We start from the raw sequence: 24,914 nt of genomic DNA, 5'->3' as shown, positions 1-24,914 counted from the left end.
ATGCAACGCTGCGCAGACCGATCAGTCTCGCGAGAGCCGTTCGACAGCACAGATTGGTGTTTGAACTCGCTCTCGCGATACTACGACGTCATACGTTGCTTTGTCTACCCAGCGCCTCGTGAATCGACCGCAGAAGTTTCTGAAGACATCCGATCACGTGATTAGTCAGCTGATGCGCTGTATAAATTCGTCAGGTCTCCCGGGACGGAGGGACATAAGAGATGATATTGTTATTGTTAGAGGACGTAGTTATCAAGTCAGCGATCAAATATAAACATTTATCGTTTACAGGACGAACTTTCGTGCTGTTCGGCTTTCCGTTTACCCACACAGATACAGTAAGATTTATTTCACGGTGTTGAATCAAGGAAAAGCGTCGATCTTGACTTTGTCCGTAATGTAATGTGATCGAAAGTGTAAAGCAGACTGAGAAGTGACACAATGTATTCCAGTGTCCATATATTCAGCATGAAGGGTCCAGCGGTCGGGTTGTCCTTCATCTCCGCTCTTCTCATAGTTTGGACATGTGTTTCGGCACCGTTGGGTTCGGCATACCCTCTTGAAGGAGGGACAGATACCCCACAACTGAGGTTCGTGAATGAGATCGAAAAGTTTAAGTTCGGAATCAACTGGCACAACGTGTCGTGTACGGTGTGTAAGGCGATCTTCACCACGGTTGATATTGCGCTTCTGGTGAGACCTTGACCTTATTTTGATTTGAATTTAGGTTCTGTATATTTTCATTTAATACTTCCAAACAATCCTAGTAATTGTAATTATTTTATCATTGTAATTATTATACATTCACAATTTGACTTTATTAACATTCCTAAATTTCCAGTGGTTTCTATTACATTACCATTATGCACCTGCTGTTTACCATTAAAACTATTTAAAAAATTCATGTTGTGTATTTTGGGTCTTGTTCCATTAAAATTTAATAAACCCAACAAATGCAGGTCATTTACCATCCATTTACCATTATTGTTAACAGAGTGACACAAACATGGAGCGTGTGGCACGTGCTGTGAGAGAAGCTTGCATCCGACTGCATCTGGCCGAGCCACACGTGTGCCGAGACATCACTGAGCTCTTCCGAGAAGACTTCATCCGGGCGCTTCAGGAGTCTTATCTCTGGCCCTCTGAGGCCTGCGCCATACTGGTGGGACCCGAGTGTGGTCATTTTGATATTTACGCCCCCTGGAACGTATCACTGCCACAGGTACCCAAACCCCCGGTGACTCCACCGACCGCTCCCCAACAGGGCTCTCCGCAGAGCAGGATCCTCTTCCTCACGGATATCCACTGGGATGCGGTGTACGCCGAGGGCAGTGCAACCAATTGTGATGAGCCCCTCTGCTGTCGAAACGACTCTGGAAGGGCCAACTGGAGACACAATGGTGCCGGATATTGGGGCACCTACAGCAATTGTGACCTCCCTTTGCGCACGGTTGAGAACCTTCTACAAAACGTGGCCAAATCGGGACCCTGGGATTGGGTGTACTGGACGGGAGATATTCCAGCACACAATGTCTGGTCTCAGACCAGAGCTCAACAGCTGAATGAACTCATCACTATCTCTAGACTTATACTCAAATACCTGGGGCCCAATGTAACCGTGTATCCCGCGGTAGGAAATCATGAGAGTACACCGGTGAATAGTTTCCCACCTCCGTTTATACATGGAAACAAGTCTTCTAGCTGGTTGTATGACACCATGGCGAAGGAATGGGGACATTGGTTACCTGCAGAAGCCCTGAAGACTGTACGGTAAAGTATCAATGGCATGAAAGCACATACAGTACTTCCTAGATCGGAATTTGCAAAATCTGGCACATTTTTATCAAAGTGTATTGTAATTTATATATTTTGATACATTTTGTTGCTTATTATGATAAAAATACATTTGAACTTTTATTTTCATTTTCAAATATGTGTTATCTCTTCTGTTATTTAAATTTCTTCTCTAGGCGTGCTGGATTCTACACAGCGGAAGTTCAGCCTGGTTTAAGGGTGGTGTCTTTAAATATGAACTTTTGTGCAAGAGAGAACTTCTGGCTGATGGTGAACTCCACAGATCCAGCAGATCAACTCCAGTGGCTCGTTCACATACTGCAAGAGTCTGAGAACAAGGGCGAGAAGGTCTGTAAATTATGCATGCTAGACATTTATGTCTGAAATGAAAGTACTAAAATCACACGCTGAAGATTCTGCATGCTGCAGCAATAACAAGTTGCAACATAGCTGTTGGTGTTTGTGAATTTGAGGTTGGTGCCCAGGCTGATCATGAGCCTCACGTGTAAAAATAGAACATGTGATTGTTGTTTTTCTCTTTTGTTATTTGTTGTTTTGACAGCTTTGCAAAGAATTGAGCAGCTTAGATTAAATCTTTTTCTGAATCTTAACCTGGTTCTGAATCTTCTTCTGAGTCATTTGAATCTTCTGCTAAATTCTTCTATTTCTGAATTTTCTTTACATAATCTTTTACTGAATTTTCTTTTGAATCTGGTTCTGAATCTCCTACTAACTCTTAATGAATCAATTTCTGAATCTTAACCTGGATCTAAATCTTCTGAGTCATTTTAATCTTCTTCTAAATCTTAATTTAGATTCAGAAATAAATTAATTTTCTTCTGATTCTGGTTTGAATCTTCTACTGAAACATTTAGTGAATCTTCTAAATCTGTATTAATCTATTTCTGAATCTGATTCTGAATCTTCTTTACCTAATTTATCTTCTTCTGAATTTTCTGTTGAATTTGGTTCTGAATCCTCTACTAAATCTTAATAAATCTGGTTCTGAATATCTTAACCTGGTTCTAAATCTTCTGAGTCGTTTTAATCTTCTTCTAAATTTTGATTAATTTATTTCTATATCTGATTTGAATCTTCTACTGAGTAATTTAGTGAATCTTCTGCTAAATCTGTATTAATCTACTTTTGAATCTTCTTCACCGAATCTTCTACAATTTTGTTTTTTAATCTTCAACTGAAGGTTTTTCTACTTTAGAAGAGTTACTATATTCAATTAAATCTTAATGAATCTATTTAGTCTTTTTAGTCGTCTTCTAAATCTTAAGGAATCTACTTCTGAATTTGGTTTTGAATCTACTGAATATGTACTGAATCTTCTACAAAATCTTGAGGAATCTACTTCTAAATCTGGTTCTGAATCTTCAACTTAATATTCAACTGAATTTTCTTCTGATTCTTCTACTGAATTATTTACTGAATATTCTACTAAATATGTACTGAATCTTCTACAAAATCTTAACGAATCTACTTCTGAATCTTCAACTTAATATTCTACTGAATTTTCTTCTGATTCTTCTACTGAATTATTTGCTGAATCTTCTACTGAATATGTACTGAATCTTCTACAAAATCTTAATGAATCTGGTTCTGAATCTGGTTCTGAATCTTCAACTTAATATTCTACAGAATTTTCTTCTGAATTATTTACTGAATCTTCTACTGAATATGTACTGAATCTTCTACAAAATCTTAATGAATCTACTTCTGAATCTGGTTCTGAATCTTCAACTTAATATTCTACAGAATTTTCTTCTGAATTATTTACTGAATCTTCTACTGAATATGTACTAAATCTTCTACAAAATCTTAACGAATCTTCTTCTGAATCTTCAACTTAATATTCTACTGAATTTTCTTCTGATTCTTCTACTGAATTATTTGCTAAATCTTCTACTGAATATGTACTGAATCTTCTACAAAATCTTAATGAATCTACTTCTGAATCTGGTTCTGAATCTTCAACTTAATATTCTACAGAATTTTCTTCTGAATTATTTACTGAATCTTCTGAATCTTCTACTGAAAATGTACTGAATCTTCTACAAAATCTTAACGAATCAACTTCTGAATCTTCAACTTAATATTCTACTGAATTTTCTTCTGATTCTTCTACTGAATTATTTACTGAATCTTCTACTGAATTATTTGCTGAATCTTCTACAAAATCTTAACGAATCTACTTCTGAATCTGGTTCTGAATCTTGAACTTAATATTCTACTGATTTTTTTCTGAATCTTCTACTGAATATGTACTAAATCTTCTACAAAATCTTAATGAATCTACTTCTGAATCTGGTTCTGAATCTTCAACTTAATATTCTACTGATTTTTCTTCTGAATTATTTACTGAATCTTCTACTGAATATGAACTGAATCTTCTACAAAATCTTAACGGATCCACTTCTGAATCTTCTACTAAATCTCAATGGGTGCTCCTCAACATGCTTCCTCGTTTCTTCACTACTACGTCCTACATCCTACGACCCGGAAATCTGATCGAGCTTCGGCATCTTACAGGACATCTCCGTTCTTTTATTGCACCGCGAGGAACGAGGAGTTAGGAGGCTTTCTAAGGAGTCTTGAGCAAGGATACACAAGTGTACCTTATGCAGAAGTTTTTTATCAACTAAACCTGCCGCACATATAAATCTCCTCCCTCTTCACATCGTCACGTCTATAAACACACATAAATGTTGGAATTAATCAATAAATTATTGTAAATGTAGACTCGTTTCAGACAATATATTCAATATTCATGTATAGAGCACCAATATATATAAATGATCAGTGGTATAGACATGTGTATATTAATTTTACAGCACTTTTAAGAATTTCTTTATTTTAATGTAGTAAGGCTATGAACTTATGTATTTAACTTTATTTTTCCTGGTAAATATTTTGGGTTTTTAATGCATTTGATAATAAAGAATCAACTTTATATAGAGGATATGCCATTTGACTTGATGCTTCATCTCCTCCATCCTCGCGACTTTCCTTGCTTGCATCCTAGGAGGGTGAAGCTAAGATGCAAGGAAATGAGGATGCACAAATGAGAAATGAGCAGCACCCAATGAATCTTTTTCTGAATCTTTATAATCTTCTACTATATCTTAATGAATATATTTCTGAATCTTCTTTACCTAATCTTCTACTTAATTTTCTTCTGAATCGTATTCTCAATCTGTTAGGTCCACATCATTGGACACATTCCTCCTGGACTCTGTCTGAACAGCTGGAGTTGGAATTACTATCATATAGTCAACAGGTCAGTTAATTCTTCTGTTGACCGTCTTGCTGTTCAAACATGGCAAACTTTGATCAGTTGTAACCCTCAACTAAGTCAACATGTCTGCGTGACTTCAGCCTGATGGATTATAACAGTTCCTGGTTTTTTATCAGTGTACTTTTATGATCCTAAAAGCCATGTTGTTAGCAAAATCGGGTCATATTGACCATAAATGACTGTTTCTATATGCATATTATCAAGACATATGTAAGTCTATAGATTACAGTGTTAATGATTCACATTTACATTTATCAGGTATGAAAGCACCATAACAGGTCAGTTTTTCGGACACACGCATGTGGATGAGTTTCAGATGTTCTACGACGAAGAAACGCTGACACGTCCTTTGGGTGTGGCTTTCATTGCACCAAGCGTAACCACGTATATCAACCTGAACCCAGGTACAGCTTAAAAAATAAACACTTGCTTAACTCACATTCATGCCTATCCCAATGCTTTTTGCTTAAATAATCTTTCCTGACTAGGTTATCGTGTGTATTACGTGGATGGGAACTACTCAAACAGTAGTCGAATGGTGTTGGATCATGAGACCTTCATTCTTAACCTGACACTTGCCAACAACCAGTTAAAAGGCCCAGGTTTACCCACAAATCCTGACCCTAACCCATCATGGACTCTATTGTACCGTGCTACTGAGGCCTACGGTCTGTCAACCCTCTTCCCGTCAGACTTTGAAAGCTTGATCAAAGAGTTTCTAAATGATGATCGTGTCTTCCAGCTGTTCTGGTATCTTCATCATAAAGGCCACGAATCAGAACCCTGTAAGGAGATTTGTAAGACTGGATGTATCTGTTTCCTACGCAGTGGACGATATGACCTTCTTACACAGTGTGACGTCCTACATGGTGCTAATGGAGAGATTGTCCGCTCCGTTAGAAAGACTATGTGTTGAGCCGAGACCAGACTAGCTGTTTTAACTTGGTTTGTGGTATCAAAAATTGAATTTCATACCGAACCAGCATCACATACTTAATTTAGCACTTTTCATTTTGTTTAATTTTCAAGTTTGTAGCAAATTTGTTATTATCTGTCAATCTGTCCCTGTGCACTTAACCAAAATCTACTAGCCAATGACTGCGGTTGATATTCAAAACTGTAAAGTATATGGTCAAGGGCGATTGTTCTTGTAAATCTAGCATTTTAAGGTATTGAACTACAGTTTATTGAACAGGAAAATGTAGTGGTGAAAAACGAAACTAACATCACAACTGAATCATATGGTGTGTTAGCGCTTTATGATAAAACCACAGCTGCTTAAACTTAGTCCTATGTTCTCACTTATCTGTGGTTTGAGTGCTTTCGTCACTGTGGTCAGTCGCTTTAATGTTTTTTTGTTATTTCCTGTGTACACTGGAGCTTGTACAAAGCAGGTTATATGAGAGTATAGTTCTATAGACCTTATGTTCAAGACAAAAGCTGGCACAGATCAAATTCAAAACTTCTGTCATGTGACACTGAAATGTCTTGCAAGTCTTGAAATACACTTGCAACTATGCACGAAACAAAGACTATGAATGTTAAAAAAAATTATTTTGAGGTGCAGGGTTTGATTTGATGCCTAATGAAATATTTTGCAGAGACTATTGTTTGCATTGATTTTTTTTTAGTTGTAGATGCAAGTATAACAGACCAAACTATTATTACACCCAGAGCTGCAATATATTCGAAGCTACAGTATGTTGACTGTGATTGTAATGAAAAGTAATTATGTCTGAGGGATAAAGTAAGCTTTTATAGGGTATAAATGTATTTACGAAGGGTAAAATGTCCACCTTTTGCTTATCAAGACTTTATTCAATATACAGGCAAACCTTTTGTCTACAAACCATCCTGCAGTGTAGTCAAATGTTCTCCAGCTCACATGGATGCAATGCAGGAAAGGACCACTAGAGGTCATTACAAAACCCATTTTGCATTAAAGGGAAAATATTGTCATGTACTCACCCTGAAGTTGTTCCTAATCTGTATGATTTTTTTATACATTTGTTGTTCTGTTGTACACAAAGGAAAATATGTTGATCAATATTTGTAAACAAACAGTTTTGGAGAGCCATTGACATTTTACCATAGTAATTTTTTTCTATTATGGGAGTCAGTGGTGCTCCAAAACCAATTTCCTCAAAATATCTTTTGTATTTGCTCTGTTGTACACATAATACAAGTTTATAACAACATGAGGGGGAGTAAATGACAAACTTAATTTTGGGTGATTTATTAGGGCTGGGTATCGATTCAGATGTTTACAAGCTATCAAATCGATTCTCCTTTCGATTTCGATTGTCGAATCGAGAAAAAAAATCGATTTGACTCAATGAATATAGATTTAATACAAATACTATATTTATAAAAAAAAACAGTGAATATAAGTTTACAAGTGGGTAATTAATAAAAAGAAATTAAGAACCACAAACCTGTATATTAAACTCTTTTATTTTAGGTACACTTGGGTACATTAAAACAGAACCCATCTCTAATTTTCAAATGCATACAATTATGTTAAAGGCAATACAATTTTGATACAAGATGAAAAATGTATGCTAAAAAAGTCAGAACAGTCGCATTCCTTGATCAAACAGGATCAGGTTATTTCATTTTTTTTTTAAACAATTTGTGGCCTTTGAGAATCGACCACGTTTAAAAAAACGATTAATCGAAAGAAAAAAAAATTGCCCAGCCCTAGTTATTTATCCCTTTATCGTGAACATTGCACCATTTGATACTGAATGTTTCCCATTAGAGTGCATTTCTATACATTGAAAAGACAAACGTATATTTGCTTGAAAAAAATTATTCATTCAATTTACTCATTTTTTTAAGGTAAGTGCAATCAATTTATTTAAGTTACATTTAAACAAAAGTTTTTTGTTTTTCTATATTTTTTTAAATGTAGCTTAAATAAATTGATTGCGACCACTTAAAAAAATTGAGTAAATTAAACGAATAATTTTTTTCAGTGTATGTAAGAACAGATGCACATGAAAATATTTCATACAAAGAGTCACATTCAGATCTGTCATATTTTAGGTTTATTTGGAAAGCTTGACAACAGTACATCAGCAACACCATCCCTTAATATCCTTCAAAGTAGGAAACTACAAAAATATCAGTTTAACAATAACAAGTTATCCATGGCACAGTGAATAGCATTGAACAGAAAAATATTCTCTCCTTAAGGGTCTGTGAAAGACAACGTCACACCAAAGTCCTCCTTATAGATGTCCCAGGTCTTAGATTTGTGTGGATTGTCCAATTCTTCCCTTGAGAGATAGAGCCTACGATACATCAACATAAAACATATCATTGAGATATACAAAGAAACTACAACTTCCTACATCCTTCTACTGTAAAGCGCAGCGTGTAGGACAACTCGCAGGTATCGCACATCGGACGTGCACATTAAATAGCGCGAGCTTAGTCTGAGTCTACGTAAAGATGCAAAATATGCATTAGCAGGTTATCTTATTCGTTAAGGATTTTGGACTAATGTGATGTTATTTAATGTTAAACTAGGGGTTTGAACCGTCAGACGTCACCGGTGTGGTGTGTGTACATTCATAGAAAATAATGTGTTCTATTTTTAGATTTATGGCACGACGCCATGCTTTTCTTCCAGTGTGCGACCCCCATAAGTCCCATCTGCTTAAAGACCACCTACCTGTTATTCTCTATAAAAGAGGTATTAAACCAGAAATAGAACGGACAGTCCTCATATCCCTTTGGTAGACCCTATTCAAGAGAGAAAAAAGTTCAGTAAACCTCATTTAACCTTTCCAGCCAGCAGCATGTGCGTCAATGAGCATCCTATAATCGATACAAGAGGTAAAGTAACTTACAGCACTGGATTCAAACATAACCTTGACATCACCAGATACAACCGGCCCTTCCTGTAAACTTATGACCACTGCATTGTTGCCAATGTCAGGAAACAACTAAAACACACAACAGCATAACAGCACAATTTGTAAGGAACAAATTAAATGTTGTTATAAAATATTAGTTTTGAATCTACTGGTTCGAAAACAGTCCCCTTGGTAACTTTCAATAGCAGGGGACTATTTTCGGGCACTGCGTAATATCATTGCGCCTGCTGTAGCCATGGTACGGCAGCAAAGTGAGAGTAAAGTTCCTAGCCATACAGCCTAGAAAATCACAACTTTTAATTTTCCGTCGGTCTTAGTACAAAATGTAACTACAGAAGAGTCAAGTTTTAAATAGGAAAAATATCAAAACTCTTTGGTTATTTTTTGAGTGCGTTGCTAATGGTCTAATCAGATTCAATGGATTATGCTAAGCTATGCTAAATGTGGTGGCGCCAGACCCGGAGATTGACTGAATGAATTCCAAAACAATAAAAATCAAAATGTTAAACTCTAGGGGAGCTGAAAAATTAGCCTGTTTTCAAAAAAGGTGGAGTGTCCCTTTAACTAATGTTGAATGTTAAAATGTTCTAGTTGACTTTAAATCAATGGTTGTGTTTGTCCACATTTTACCCAACCATGGGCTGAAACATCCCATCAGTTTTTTAGATTGTAAACAATGGGTGGGTGATTCTCACGAAACCATTGAAACACCACGGCACTAATGATTTTAGCTTTAAAATGTGTAATATATTAACATTAAAAAGCATCAGAATTAACACAATACTGTGTTCTACCTTGAACAATGTGTGATTTTAACATAAGAATTTATAATTGTAAATTTTATCTCATTTTCTGCTGAAATTCTCATTACCGCAATGTGTCCGGCTGTGTTTGAACATGCGTTATGTTGTAATTTAATCAAATTAACACAAAAATATTAAGAAAAAAATAAATGGATGTTTTGCTAGACTACTTTAGATGACAGAAAAAATATTTACTGAATATTCATGTATAATAATAATAAAGAAAAATTAGGAAAATGATGTGTCCATGCCTGATGTTCTCATCCTCCGCAACACTTTTTGAGAACAGTTTAAGCACACATACAGAATTGTAATAAAGTTTGATTTTGAGTGACCAAGCACATGGACCAGTTACTTCAAGATGGCTACCAGGTAAGATCATTTTTTACAATTAATTTGAAATATTGTCTTGTCAGAATGCTTACACAACATTTTGATTATCATTACCGCAACAGATACTTATTAAATGTTAATTTAATTAATAGAAGCATAATACTTTGATTTTAAATGCATGTGCAGAATCTCCAAATAATGTTCTTTCAGGTTTGTCATGTCATTTTGAAAATATGTCAGTGTTGATGTTTTCTGACTGTTGTGGTAATGAGATTTTTTAGGACTAATTTTTAAAATTATGTTACAAAAAGTGTTAAATGATAAGAAAACGTTTTTAAATTAATGTTCCCATTTACTCCAGACTTTGTTTTTCAATGTCTGGTGGGAAAAAAAGTAAATTTAAGCAATTTTTACATTTTCATGCTTGACATTTTTAAAACCAAGTTTTCTTGAGAATCACCCATTTTTATATCCATTTAAGGGCTGCCTAATGATTAGTCACGACTATTCGTTTTGCAGAATAAAGGTTTTTGTTTACATAATTATCATACACAGTACATCAACAAATATTATGTATATATTTATGTATATTTTTAAGGAAAAAATACATTAATATAATAAATATACAAATGTTTATACACATACAAATATTTCTTAAATATTTACATGCATCTGTGTGCATTTATAAATACATAATTATTATACACATTACATACACAAAAAAACTTTTATTCTGTAAACACTTAGTCGCGCTAATCCATTTTATTATACTTTATAAATATTGTAGATCCTAAGCTAGGTCTGACCTGCAATGGAGTGGATACGAATGCTTTTAATCTTCAGAGTCTTTGGAGGTGGCATCTGACGGTTGTACTGATTCTTCATGATCTCATAATAACCAACGTACCTGCTCTGCAAATGCAATAAAACCCAGACCATTTTTTTTGCATATGACTTCACCAGTTTTATATTAAATTCACATTGCAATGCAGTGTCACTCACCTGGGAGGGAGTTTCAACACCCTGAAACTTTGAGCTCATACTTTTATCAGTTCGTCTTTCCCCAAAATAGTCCAAACTCTCCTGTAAGATATAAAATAATAATAATTAAAACACAAGGTAAGGAAAAACACTATATATAATCGATACTGTCCTAAATGTCTCAATTCTAACGGTGTACCTGTGCACTCTCAAACTGGTCACTGTCAATAAGCCATGTGCACACCATTGTACCCGTTCTTCCTGTTTATCAGAAACAAAGCATTGTGCAGAATAAATTTTACTTAAGGATAAACTCACACTAGCAAGTAAAACGATCAAACCCACAGAGGCACAAAAATTAAACACTGTACCTTTAAGATCTAACAAGTACAGTATGTTAACAAAGATGGAAAAGCTCATCTCTAGTTCAAACAATTCAGCGCTATTCAGTTCATACTTATAAACAAACACCAAACCTTTGCCTCCTTTGCAATGAATGGCGATCACATTCCTTGAGTCCGCAGACATCCAATCCCTGACACAGGCTGTGTATCGCAGCATATCCCTAAAGTGTCAAGAACAGACTGATATCAATAAACTGTACCTCATACAAAGCTTCGAGCAGATCTCAAACATATTGCATGCGTTTTAAAGATCAGCCGTGAATGATGACAGCAAACTTACTCAAGTGATGGTACGTTGTGATCATCTATCATAATGCGCTCCACTCTATAATGAAAAAATTTGGAATCATATCCCTTCTCACCTGCAACAAGATGTAAGATTGGACTTAACCATGTGTATATGAAATGTAACTTGATCAGTAGGGAGAGACCGGGGAAAGTTTAACATTCTGTCTGTAACTTTTTTGCATTTAAAATGTGATAGTTTAACTACACAAACAAATGTCCTACTTTAAAATTAGTTTTTGACACTAAAATTTGTTGTGTCTGCCACAGGGATCTACTTTCTCATGTGTGGAATAAGGACGCGTGTTACAACCATCCTCAGTCTCCCCTACTATTCAGTAGAAAACCAGATTGTCAAAGTCGAAAAATAAGGAGAACTGTCCACTCACTACAGAGATTAAAGACTTTGTAGTGATCCTGATGTTTGGTGTCCAGGAATCTGGCAACCTCCTGCAATGCAAAGTGTCATTTATATTCACTTGTCAAGTCAAATTTAGTTAGTCCTTTTTTTAGAATTACTGCAAAGAAACCACAGAAATTGAAATATTTAATATTATGTGACCTTGGACCACAAGACCAGTCTTAAAGGGACACTCCACTTTTTTTTAACATATACTAATTTTCCAGCTCCCCTAGAGTTAAACATATGATTTTTACAGTTTTGGAATCCATTCCGTTGATTTCCGGGTCTGGCGGTACCACTTTTAGCATAGCTTAGCTTAATCCATTGAATCTGATTAGTCCATTAGAAATGTTTTGTTTTCCTAGGTTATCTATGTGTTGTTTTTTTGCTTGTTATATAAATAAACTACAAGAACTTTGTTGTTATTTATTCTTAGCGGAGTTTACCGAAAGCTACGTGCAGCCGCTTGTTTATGTTGTTACTGCTGAAACGGTCTATAAGAGGTGCAATAATATTTCGCAGCAGCCAAAAATAGTCTCCTTAGTCAATTTCAATAGCAGGGGACTATTTTCAGGCACTGCATAATATTATTGCGTCTCCTGCAGCCATGTTACGGCAGCAAAGTCCTTGATTATTACGCCAGAATAAGAGTATAGTTCCTAACCATATCGGCCTAGAAAATCACAACTTTTAACTTTCTGTCGGTCTGAAAATTAAATTGAAAATGCAACTACAGAAGATTCAAGATTTAAATAGGAAATCTTTGGTTATTTTTGAGCGCGATGCTAATGGTCTAATCAGATTCAATGGATTATGCTAAGCTATGCTAAAAGTGGTACCGCCAGACCCGGAGATCAGCGGAATGGATTCCAAAACGGTGAAAAACCAAATGTTTAACTGTAGAGAGCTGGAAAATTAGTTTATTTTAAAAAAAGTGGAGTGTCCCTTAAAGTTTAAGTCACACAGGTGTATTTGTAGCAATAGCCCACAATACATTGTATAGGTCAAAATTATACATTTTTCTTTTATGCCCAAAATCATTAGGATATTAAGTAAAGATCATATTCCATGAAGATATTTTGTACATTTCCTACCATAAATATATTAAAACTTTATTTTAAGTGAGTGAATGCAGTTGGCAAGGACTTCATTTGGACAACTTTTTTTCAATATTAGCATTTTTTGCACCCTCAGATTCCAGATTTTTAAATATAGGCCAAATATTGTCCTATCCTAACAAGCCATTCAATGGAAAGCTTTCAAATGATGTATAAATCTCATTTTTTTTTAAAATTTATCCTTGTGACTGGTTTTGTGGTCCAGTTTATTATAATTAACTTACAATTTTAAATATTAAAAATTACATAATTTTTAAAATATGTGTTTACCTTTCTTTAATCATACAATTCAGTGTTTTCTGTTCTGTCATTGACTTACTCTGATAGGGTTTCTGTAGAGCGCCTGCTTGCCAGAAGATGGAAATGACATGGCAATGACTCTATCTGTGATTAAAAAAAACAACATAATATAATCTTAATAAAATGTTTAAAGTGTTTGATGCAAAATAAATAAATACAACAACTAGGCAAAACGTATAAAGCAACCAAACCTGTGACATATGTGAGATCCAGATCAAATCCATCTTTCTGGTACCGCCTTTTGTTCTCAGACACCTGTAAATATCACAGATATCACAGAGCAATCTAAAAAAAATTAAATAGATAACATAACATCACCTTGAGATTTAAAACACTCACCATTCTTCTGGTGACCTTTTCAAGCTCTTTTTTCTGAGAGGCTAATCTGAAGATCCGTACCAGTATAAGAATCCTCAGAGATCTCAGGAATGACACCAACCTGCAAAAGTTTTATAATCGGACATTAATATACTAAATGTGATACATAAATGATAACAATAAACAGTTTAGATCAAGTATACAGACATGAATGTTTTATGTAAATTAATATATTTATTAAAATGAATAATAAAAATGTCTTTGTGCTATACCTGGGAATCAAACTGGCTCCTGAGAAATCTGAGAATGTGTAGATCATGGTGACCACCAGGGTAACAACCACGATACAAGCATCTATTATATTCAGTTTTGAGCTGAAGTACACCTTGAATCTGAGAAGCAAGGTTTGAGAAGTTCAGAAAATGCATTTTGTGTACATACATGTATTCATGCTTAGGACTTTGAAGCATGTTGCAATAACACTCATAAATAATGCATTATAGTAGCAGATATCTTTCTTGAGTTGTGTATGCTCTAGTCTAGGAAAGCGTTTCCCAACTTTTTTGTTTTGATAAGTAAAAAAATCATACGGCACACCACTTTCACAATAAGCATATAATCTGCACAAACCTGTATTGAAATGCTTAAAGGCGGGGTGCTTGATCTCTGAAAGCCAATGTTAATATTTGAAATCACCTAAACAAACACAATAAAATCTGGACCTTCTTTTGATAGACCCGCACCACACATATGCAACCCAGGCAACGATGATGGTTAGTAGACACGCCCCTTACTGCTGATTGGCTACAAGTGTGTTTTGGTACTCGGCCCGACCCCTTCTCCAAAGTGTTTTTCAAAAATCATGCACCCCGCATTTAAATGACTTGTTAAACTGGAAAATTATACTGTATTAAACGTAATTTAATGTGAAACTTGATCTTGTTGGAAACTTGATGATATCCTGGCTGGAATTCATGACATTGACACGCAGCTGTGACCAACTCAGCAACCTGATAGCTAGCTTCGAGTGCTTTTTCAAACACTGTGCTAGTGTTATTTTTCCACAACACACCAAACAAGTGGTCAAGGCAAACGGTGGTTGAAAAACACAGCTCTAGGTCTATAAAGAGAATCCCATTGGAAAAACAGAAACTATAAAGAACCACTGAGTTTAGGGAAAATATGTTTCCTGTAGATCACTTCCTGTAATGAAGGCCACATGCCATTTTTTATCCTGTCTTTGAGCATGTGCAGTTGGAGTGCAGATGGATGTTTATAGCACATCAACCGGATAACATGTGTTCACATGTGACAGAAAACCACTGACCATGGCCATGGCTATTAGTGATGTCCTTCCATCAAAACGACCCATAATTTAAGATTTAAAGGTGCAGTGTGTAATTTTTAAAAGGACCTCTTGACAGAAATGCAAAATAATATACAAAACTATATTATCAGTGGTGTATAAAGACCTTCTAATAATGACCCGTTATGTTTTTATTAACTTAAAATGAGACGTTTTTATCTACATACACCGAGGGTCCCCTTACATGGAAGTCGCCATTTTGTGCCGCCATGTTTCTACAGAAGCCCTTAACGTACAAACTTTTTTTACTAAGTTGTCTCCGTCAATGACATGTTTTTCCGGTGGCGGCTACCGTAGATTCTCTATGCGTTTCAAAAGCAAGGGGTGAGCAGTGGACTGAACCGTTGGTTGCAATTTGCAACCTCACCACTAGATGCCGCTAAAATTTACACACTGCTCCTTTAAAGAAAAACACCTCAATACAATCACACGCTGACTTAGAATACTACAATTTATGTTTAAGTTTACGAACCCCTCCACGTAGACACGGAGTAGCACGTCGATGAGGAAAAAGAAAGAGATGACCAGAGAAACAGCCTCCAGTGCACTTCCTACATCACGACTCTTGTTTGATAGAGACAAGTCCACTATCACCAGAATAATATCCACAATGATCAGTACCAGACCGAAAACACTGGAAATTAGAAAAAATGTGTCACATTCACAAATGTTTTAGTACATAATTTTCACAACTTAATGTCCACATAATATGATTGATACGTTTACAATACTGTAATTTGCGAACAAGAGCATAAGTTTGAGGACATCTATTCCTTATTTTCTACAGGTCATCATTTGCAACAACTGCTAGGATTCTGGCAGAGCAGCTCAGGGTCATGAGACAATTACAATGAAATGATGCCACTCACCGAAATCCAAAGGACATCACAAAAGGAGATATCACATTCCGGACACGACTACAAAACAAAGAGTTATAGTAAATGGTAAAATTCAAAGCCACATGAAGTGTTAAATAAAGACGTCATGCATGTCACTTACTGGTACATGGTGTCTGGATCTGCTCTCTCCTCCTTCCCATCATCGATTTGCACTTCAGCCTCCTCTTTAACGTCATTACTGATACACATAAAACAAAAAGATTGATTAAGAGAAAGAAACAGACAGGAACATAGCATAATAAATACACTTTTATCATTTGCATATTTTATTTTGCAGTGCATACTTTTAAATATTCATTATAGCAAGTTTTAGCCAGAACATTCACTGTCATTGACATGTTTCAGATCTTTTGGTCTTATTGCATATGTCAGAATGTTTGAAATTCTTTTGTAGACAAATCATATTTGTGCCAACACATTTTTTCATTAGCTATAAAGCTACATAAAAAAATAAAATTATGTAAAAAAATATTTTGAAATGGATGACTTGGACTCTCTTAAAGGGACAGTTCACCCAAAAATGAAAATTCTGTCATTATTTCCTCACACTTAGGTTGTTACAAACCTGTAGGAAAAAGAATACTATGGAAGTCAATCGGGTCCACAAACAGTTTGGTTACAAACATTTCTTAAAATGTCTTCCTTTGTGTTTATCAGAACAAAGAAATGTATACAGGTTTGTAACATGAGAACAAGTAAATGCTGATAGAATTTTCATTTTTGAGTGAACTATCCCTTTAAAACTGTTTCACGAGTTTGCAGTCCCATGTAATCAATAGGGAATGAGAAAGCAAATTTGGGGAGCTGTCTGAGGGGAGGGCTTTGAGCTTGGAATTTTAGCCGAACCTCTCTTTTACTGGGATAGATGTACTAGCTGAGAGTGAGGCAATGGGGTGAAGGAGAGATGCTGCAAAAACTGTCCCTGGAAAGAGGTTAGAGATGGTTATTTATAGGCACCTGTTCATGCTGATTGATTGGATCACATGACCATGCTCCTCACAAACTTAAACTTAACTTTAACTAAACTTCATTAAAATTTGGAAAACAAAACATTAAAATTGTTAACATTAAGGAAACGTTCTGTGTTTGCTGGGTTTGTGTTTAAGTGAAGATTATGGGGTGGTTTCCCAGAGAGGGATTAGCTTAAGCCAGGACTAGGCCTTAGTTTAATTAGAAAATATAACTAGTTTGAACAAACATGCCTTACTAAAAACATTACTTGTGTGCATTTTGAGGGAAAACAAAGAGTACTGATGTATTTTAAGATATGTCAGTGCAAGTTGTTTTAGTTCGGACAGCTCTTAAAACTTTTTTAGTCTAGGACTAGTCTAATCCCTGTCCAGGAAACTGACTATGAAAGCACATGAATTGTATTAAAAAACAACACAATATTAAAAATATCAATATCAATTACATTGTGACTTTAAAATACATTTAAAAAGTTGCCATAGACCTTAACAAGATTTGTGCTAATCTTACAGTGACTACGAAAGATTTTAAATGTGTTTTCAATTTAATATAAACTTTGCACACATAATTTTCAGAGTTACATTTGTGTAATTGCAAAGATGAGTTTATTCAAAAAAGCGTAAAAATAAAAATGCATAAGCCTACACTAAACTTTTGAACGGTACTTTTGAGAATGCAACTAAATTACTCATTTAATATTTAGGGAGTAAAGGTGAAGAGTCTGGTCAAGTGTTAGTAATTGAATTATATACACTTACCCATTAACTTCTTTGGAATCGAGCCCAGGGTTGAAATGCACAGATGTCATTTTGAAGAAAAGCTCTGTAAAATGGCAAGAAACAAATCCACATTCCAGGGAAAGTTGAGGATGTGTGGGCTACACAGTTTATCAAAGACAGACACATGCAGATCTCTAAATGTTTGTAATAACCTATAGTCAATAAAGTATGAATCATAACCACAAATATGAAACAAACAGTACTTACTTTAGATGTATAAATCCTTAAAAGGTTCCAAATCGAAAATTCGTATGTGGATTAAAACATTTTTCTGTTTAATATCCCATGAAGTAACTCCAAAAAGTGTACAGAACGTTTCTAACTCTAAAGACTAAACGTGTTTTACACCGTAGTTGGACTAAAACAACGCCAAGTCATGTATTTGTCCAGATCTACCTAGTTGGAGGATTGTCAGCGATGGAAAACTGAGAAAGCAGACGGCGCATCCGGGAAAACTGGTTTCCTTTCCTTTAGCTTGCAGCTTTTCTGCTATCTGCAGAATTCCTCAAACATTCATTCCTACATGATTCACTTTACGAGCAATGAATGACTGTCCCGTGATTTCTCTGGGATAACAAAGGAAGAAGGTTCAAAGGTCGCCTGCAGTTTTCTTATTTCTCCATCCGCGCTCACGGCGCCCTCTTCTCCTGTTGCAGACGTAGCGGTTTCTAAACTCTCAACTTCCTGATGCGCGCTCACGTAAACATGCACATGAATTCGGTATTACGGAGTAAACGAAAACAGATGTGCTACCTTTACATTCATTGATCTTCTATACAGCTATGTAGTTTTTAGTTTCAAGTTGCATTTATTCATATAGGCTACATAACCACACTGATCAGATGCTCTTTCCAGATTTGATGGAGTTTTCAGTTAGACGTTTCATTTAAGTATCAACTTAGTATCAAATGTTTCGACCCAGGTAAAAAATAAAATATAGGGACTTGAATGCTAAATAAAAGTGTAAAAAATACAAATATAGGGTACTAATTTAAAGTATAGTTCTACTTGAGTAATGCCAAAACTGATTTTTAGTGTATTGAAATTAATGGTGTCTCAAAATAGCACAGTCGAGTACATTTAAATATTATTGAGTTTACATTAAAGGTTAGTTCACCCAAAAAATGAAACTTCTATCATTATTTTCATAATTTTCACATGGAGGAAGATATTTTTAGGAATGTTTGTAACCAAACCGATCATGAGCCCCATTCACTTCCATAGTATTTTTTCCTAGTATGGAAGTGAATGGGGCTCATGATCATGAATATGTATTCATCAAAACAAATTTTGCAGGTTTATAATAACATGAGTTTGAGTAAATTATGACAGCATTTTTGGTGATATATCCCTTTAAAAGGTAAACAAATTTTTTGATACATGAAAATAGTACATTCTGGGTTTCCTATAGACAGGGTTTAGATTTATCCATGACTTGTCCTTAGTTATATTACGACATTTAAGTAGTTTTTACAAACATACCTTACAAAAAAAAACAATACTGGTGTGCATCTTGAGAAAAACAATTGTACTGATACACTTTTTAAGATATGTCAGTACACGGTGTTTTAAAATTAGGACCGTTCAAACATGCATTTTAGTCTGGGATTAGGATAAGCCCTGTCCTGGAAACCTCCCCTTAGAGTACTATTAAATAAAGTGAATTTTAGTGCACTTTACTCACTTGAGTTGTAGACATTTGTGAAATTCTGGGTCAGGAGAAATATCTATTTAACCTTTTTAGAAATAATTGTGATACTACATAAAATACTGGTATGAGGCCCAGAACACACTACTGTACATAAAGTAATTTAGTAATGTTTTACTGGTAAACAGAACATGGTCCGTAATGTTATTTTGTAATGGAAACCATTAGAATTTGTAATTTTTTATTTATTTATTTTGCAGGCAATATACACTGACCTAAAGGATTATTAGGAACACCATACTAATACTGTGTTTGACCCCCTTCCGCCTTCAGAACTGCCTTAATTCTATGTAGCATTGATTCAACAAGGTGCTAAAAGCTTTCTTTGGAAATGTTGGCCCATATTGATAGGATAGCATCTTGCAGTTGATGGAGATTTGTGGGATGCACATCCAGGGCGACTGTGGGGGCCATTTAAGTACAGTGAACTCATTGTCATGTTCAAGAAACCAATTTAAAATGATTCGAGCTTTGTGACATGGTGCATTATTCTGTTGGAAGTAGCCATCAGAGGATGGGTACATGGTGGTCATAAAGGGATGGACATCGTCAGAAACAATGCTCAGGTAGGCTGTGGCATTTAAACGATGCCCAATTGGCACTAAGGGGCCTAAAGTGTGCCAAGAAAATAACCCCCACACCAGTACATCATTGGATTAATGAGAAATTGGACAGATGTTCCTAATTATCCTTTAGGTGAGTGTACTATACCCCTTAAAACTGAAAGCAACAGCAGCATCTTCAAGACTTAAATCCAGAACAAGACCTGCCAGTCTAACAACCAGGCTGTTCATATACTGTAATTTTAAATGAATTGACCTACAAAATTCAGTATTTAGCCTATTTGAAGCATGTATTTGTTAATCAACAAACAATAATCCTCACTTTTACCAAAAACAGAAATTGCACAACTTATAAGCAAAACATTTTTGAAAATAAAAAAAAAATGTTTTCGGTAATACCAGGATTTGTGGAATGGGGAAAGATAAAACGTCATTCTTCATGGAAAAGACTAATGTGGACCATGCGGAACCAACAGTGCCTATAAATATTAGACTAGTAAAGAAAGTCTGGAGGACATTTCATTGAACAAACCAGCAGAGTGAAGAACACTTCTGTGTGTATAACTTTAAAAATCGTCATTATAATTTTTTAAATCAAACATTCTTTTATTATTAAAGCATTAACATGTTAAGTATTTAATGCATACAGAATTCCAACAAGATTCTTTTTTGCTTGTTTTCATGTGAAGAACATGTCCCAGCTCCCGTTTTTTGTGATGTTTTATGCTCTTTCTTCACTCCAGATTTTGGTAAGTTGGGATTTCAAGTAAAATGTTTCTGTTTCATTATTTAGACATATACTAATATGAAAAATAAACTGTGTTGTCTTTAGTTTATTAAGGCAAAGGAGGAATGCCAGATATCTGAAGTGTCAAAGCTCAAAGAAGAAATTCACAAGCTTAATAATAAACTGTTGGTCGGGGAGTGGAAAGTTATGCATCTGCGTGATCACCGTCGCTTCAAGTTATTACCACAAGACCACAGTAAGACATATGAAAACAACACTGAACCATTACCAACTTCAATGAAGACTGGAGGCAACTTACTGGTTCATGACAGAGGTATTATTTTTATGATTAATAACCCCTTGTTTGTTTACACTATAAAAAGTGAAAGCTTACTTTAAAAACTAACATTTTCTCACTTTAAGTAAAAAATGAAGGTGATAAACCTTTTAAAAATTACTTCAATTTGTAACACCTAAAATATTTAAATATTTTTTACCTTTTTTCTTACTTAAAGTGGGAAAATTTTGAAAAAAAGTTGAAAAATGTTTAGGTGTTACAATTGAAGTAATTTTTAAAGTTCAAAAAGTTTTACCACAATGGATAAAACAATCTGGAGGGCAAAATATTTTTATATAGCCTACTCAAACCTTTTTTTACTTGTTGATTTTATTTTATTTGTTGATATGTTTTATCATTGTTTATGGTAACATAAAAGAAGAGCTAATATAAAAATATGTAATAAATAAATTTTAAAATTAAGGCTATTAATAGAATATGCTTTTGGAGACTACTGGTGTAGAGTCTGATAATCCTTAATCCCTTTTTGTAAAAGTGTATACAGTAAGACCTGATTATAAACAAAATAAAGTTTTATAATAATAAAAATTATCAAACAACCTCAGAGTCTATTTCAAGTAGTGTTGTAGTTCTCGAGACCGGTCTCAAGACCACTTTTAAAGGTCTTGGTCTCGTCTTGGAATTGACCGCATTTTTTCTCGGTCTCGTCTCGGTCTCAGACGAAGAGGACTCGGAATTTTATTTCAAGACCGGTCAAAATTCTTAAATTAAGATGATTTTTCTTAGCAAAACTACCCAAGAAAACAAGTCTAGTTTGTAGAGCAAAAACACCACATTCAAGTGATTTTGTGCATAAAACAAGCAAAAAAATGTGCCAATGGGGTAAGCAATTTTTTCTTGAATTTTTCTTGAATTTAGTGTTTAAGATTTTTTTTTCTTACCCCATTGGCAGATTTTTTTGCTTGTTTTATTCACAAAATCACTTAAATTTGATATTCATGGTCTAAAAACACGACTTATTTTCTTGGGTAGTTTTGCTTCTCAAGAAAAAGCATCTTAATTTAAGAAATTAAATTTCACAAATTTATTTTTTATCATTCATTTTATGCAGTTTTTTCAGGTTTGGCATATGATGTTGGCATTGTTTTTCTAATTTTATAACTAAAAACACCTGCATTGTGTTAAGTGGATGGCAAGCCATGGAAAGACAGTTCAGATATGGTTAATGCAGTGACTTGCAATGGTCTTGGTCTTGACTTGGTCTCGGCCTGTCTTGGTCTTGACCATTTAAAGTCTTGGTCTTGACTCGGTCTCGGCCAGTCTTGGTCTTGGTCATGACTTGGTCTCGGTTTAGGTGGTCTTGACTACAACACTAATTTCAAGAATATGAGGATTAATTATTTTTTATTTCTGTAATTTATATTCACAACAGATTGCTCTGAGTTATACGATAGACTGAAACCAGAAACTGGATTCTACAGAATTAAGCCCAAATCATCAGTTGAACCGTTCCTTGTGTACTGCGATATGGATGATGGTGGGGGCTGGACTGTGATTCAAAAACGGGTAAATGGTAAAGTTAGTTTTGACAGGTAGGTTTACCACAAATTTATCATCTTCCCTTAAGTTCTTCTTAGTTACATTTAAAAACACACCAACAATTTGTTAATTCAAGCATTTGTATCTACAGAACCTGGGAGGAATACAAGAACGGATTTGGTCACTTCCAGTCGAGTAAAGACGAATTCTGGCTTGGGAATGATCATATTCATGCCTTGCTTAAAGACGGTGAAAATGTGATGAAAATTGATTTGATGGATTGGAAAGGACAGCGGTCCTATGCAATGTATGACAACTTCAAAGTGTCCGACGAAAAGGTGAGCTGTTTTCGCTGTCTCTTCAACAACAGTGCGGGGTTAAAAGTTTTCTTACTTCAATTGCAAATTAAATCCCTCCGCTTACATATTTACACAGGATAAGTACAGGTTGCACTATGGGATGTACAGTGGTCAGGCAGGAGATGCCCTGTCTGGAGGAGCCAATATGGTAGAGCAGTGGTCAGCGTCTCATAATGGCATGCAATTCACCACTCGTGACCAGGATCACGATCGATACCGGCAAGGCAACTGTGCTGTGGAAAACAGAGGAGGCTGGTGGTACAACAGGTGAGTCTTACTATGATTTCTGTTTATTATGGGTATTTAATTGAACTATCCATCTATTTTCCACTCCTCTTGTCACTACGTGGCCCTGTGATTGCATACTCATTGGGCCCATGAATAGGTGTCCACCATAAAAAAATGTCCAGGGCCCTGTTCATTTAAGGGATACATATTTTTTGCACATCAATTCATTGTCTTGTGTTGTTGACATGTTTGTGTAATGGCAGGTGTCATGCTGCCAATCTCAATGGGAGATTTTACAGAGGTGGAGAGTACAAAGCCAAGTATGATAATGGTGTGGTCTGGAGCACCTGGAAAGGGCTGTGGTACTCTCTCAGACACACCACCATGAAGATTCGACCCAGCACCTACATGGATAATCTAGGTAGTGGAGCAGGACCGGCAGAGTAAAAAGGCACACTTAAAGGTGCAGTGTGTACATTTTAGCGGCATCTAGTGGTGAGGTTCCAAATTGCAACCAACAGCTCAGTTCACAGCTCACCCCTCGCTTTTGAAATGCATAGAGAAGCTACGGTAGCCACCACAGGACAAACATGTCATGATTGGAGACAACTTAATAAAAAAGTTTGTCCATTAAGAGCTTCTGTAGAAACATGGTGGCACAAAATGGCGACTTCCATGTAAGGGGACCCTCGGTGTATGTAGATAAAAACGTCTCATTCTAAAGTAATAAAAACATAACGGTTCATAGTTTTGTATATTATTTTGCATTTCTGTCAAGAGAACCTTCTAAAAATTACACACTGCACCTTTAAAAATCTCTTTATACATTTATGTACTTTACAGTGTATTAAAGAAGCTATGTGTAGATTTTTGACTGTACAACATATAAAAAAACCACTATAAATTTTTTACAGAAATGTATGAAACATGTTAACTTCACATTTCTGTTTCTCTAAAAACTCTGTTATATTCTTTTGAAGTTCCACAGAGTGGAACGTTTGTTTTTGTTTTGGTCTGTGTTATCTTGCCACTGCCAATTTACCCTGAATAGAGTATGTTGACTGCTCGGTTGCCAGTTATCATTGGTTGCTTAAATGCGACCTCTGGTGGATGCAACATCCAAAATCAACAGATTGAGGTATAAATAGGCCTTTTTGTAATTTGCAATCAACAAAAACATTGCAAATATAAAATTAAGGAAATAAACATATGCTTTCCATCATAGGTTGCTCTCCTGTAGGTATCTGGGAACCTTAGAGGGTGATAATAAATCGAATACATTTTGAATTTAGACTGCGATACCAAGTTTAGCGACTAGAGGTCAGTCTTACATACAGCCCCTTTAACTGTGGCCATTATTTACTGTGGTTATATTATAAAAATGCAGCAAAATGTGTGGCAAAAGCCAAGAAGGATTCAATGGGGATTAAGTAACTCATTTTGTGAATTTCCTTTATGTTTCCCCACTAACTATATAATAAAATGTAAAAATTTTATCTTTTTCTTTCTTTTTTTTAGCTAAATTTTGGATGTAACTTTTGATGCATGCAGT

General features: G+C 35.3%; 3 protein-coding genes across 3 annotated transcripts; 2 read left to right on the top strand and 1 right to left on the bottom strand.

Annotated features, from left to right (window-relative positions):
• The first annotated feature begins 138 nt into the window (after nt 1-138).
• On the top strand, nt 139-6,723 carry smpd1 (sphingomyelin phosphodiesterase 1). The gene is made up of 6 exons (XM_055208532.2): nt 139-693; nt 995-1,770; nt 1,971-2,142; nt 5,004-5,080; nt 5,357-5,502; nt 5,587-6,723. The coding sequence occupies exons 1-6, from the start codon at nt 442-444 to the stop codon at nt 6,012-6,014; spliced, it is 1,851 nt and encodes a 616-aa protein (XP_055064507.2). The 5' UTR covers nt 139-441; the 3' UTR covers nt 6,015-6,723.
• Nucleotides 6,724-8,195: 1,472 nt separating this feature from the next.
• tpte (transmembrane phosphatase with tensin homology) lies at nt 8,196-18,649 on the bottom strand. The gene is given in 18 exon segments (XM_073874238.1): nt 8,196-8,394; nt 8,778-8,848; nt 8,956-9,149; nt 10,925-11,030; nt 11,121-11,201; nt 11,299-11,360; nt 11,576-11,664; nt 11,784-11,865; nt 12,178-12,238; nt 13,629-13,693; nt 13,801-13,864; nt 13,949-14,048; nt 14,200-14,319; nt 15,766-15,927; nt 16,163-16,210; nt 16,293-16,370; nt 17,920-17,983; nt 18,148-18,649. Coding segments are annotated over 17 exon segments (1,536 nt in total). The 5' UTR covers nt 17,970-17,983; nt 18,148-18,649; the 3' UTR covers nt 8,196-8,291.
• A 2,025-nt stretch (nt 18,650-20,674) lies between these two features.
• fgl1b (fibrinogen like 1B) lies at nt 20,675-24,856 on the top strand. Its single transcript, XM_073874237.1, has 7 exons — nt 20,675-20,765; nt 20,901-20,960; nt 21,044-21,272; nt 22,669-22,828; nt 22,927-23,113; nt 23,211-23,401; nt 23,626-24,856. The coding sequence occupies exons 2-7, from the start codon at nt 20,904-20,906 to the stop codon at nt 23,807-23,809; spliced, it is 1,008 nt and encodes a 335-aa protein (XP_073730338.1). The 5' UTR covers nt 20,675-20,765; nt 20,901-20,903; the 3' UTR covers nt 23,810-24,856.
• The last annotated feature ends 58 nt before the right edge of the window (nt 24,857-24,914 follow it).

Source organism: Misgurnus anguillicaudatus, chromosome 12 (assembly GCF_027580225.2).
Source record: "Misgurnus anguillicaudatus chromosome 12, ASM2758022v2, whole genome shotgun sequence".
Taxonomy (NCBI): domain Eukaryota; kingdom Metazoa; phylum Chordata; class Actinopteri; order Cypriniformes; family Cobitidae; genus Misgurnus; species Misgurnus anguillicaudatus.
The sequence above is the reverse complement of the archived record's forward strand: the minus strand, read 5'-3'. Positions and strand labels throughout refer to the sequence as shown.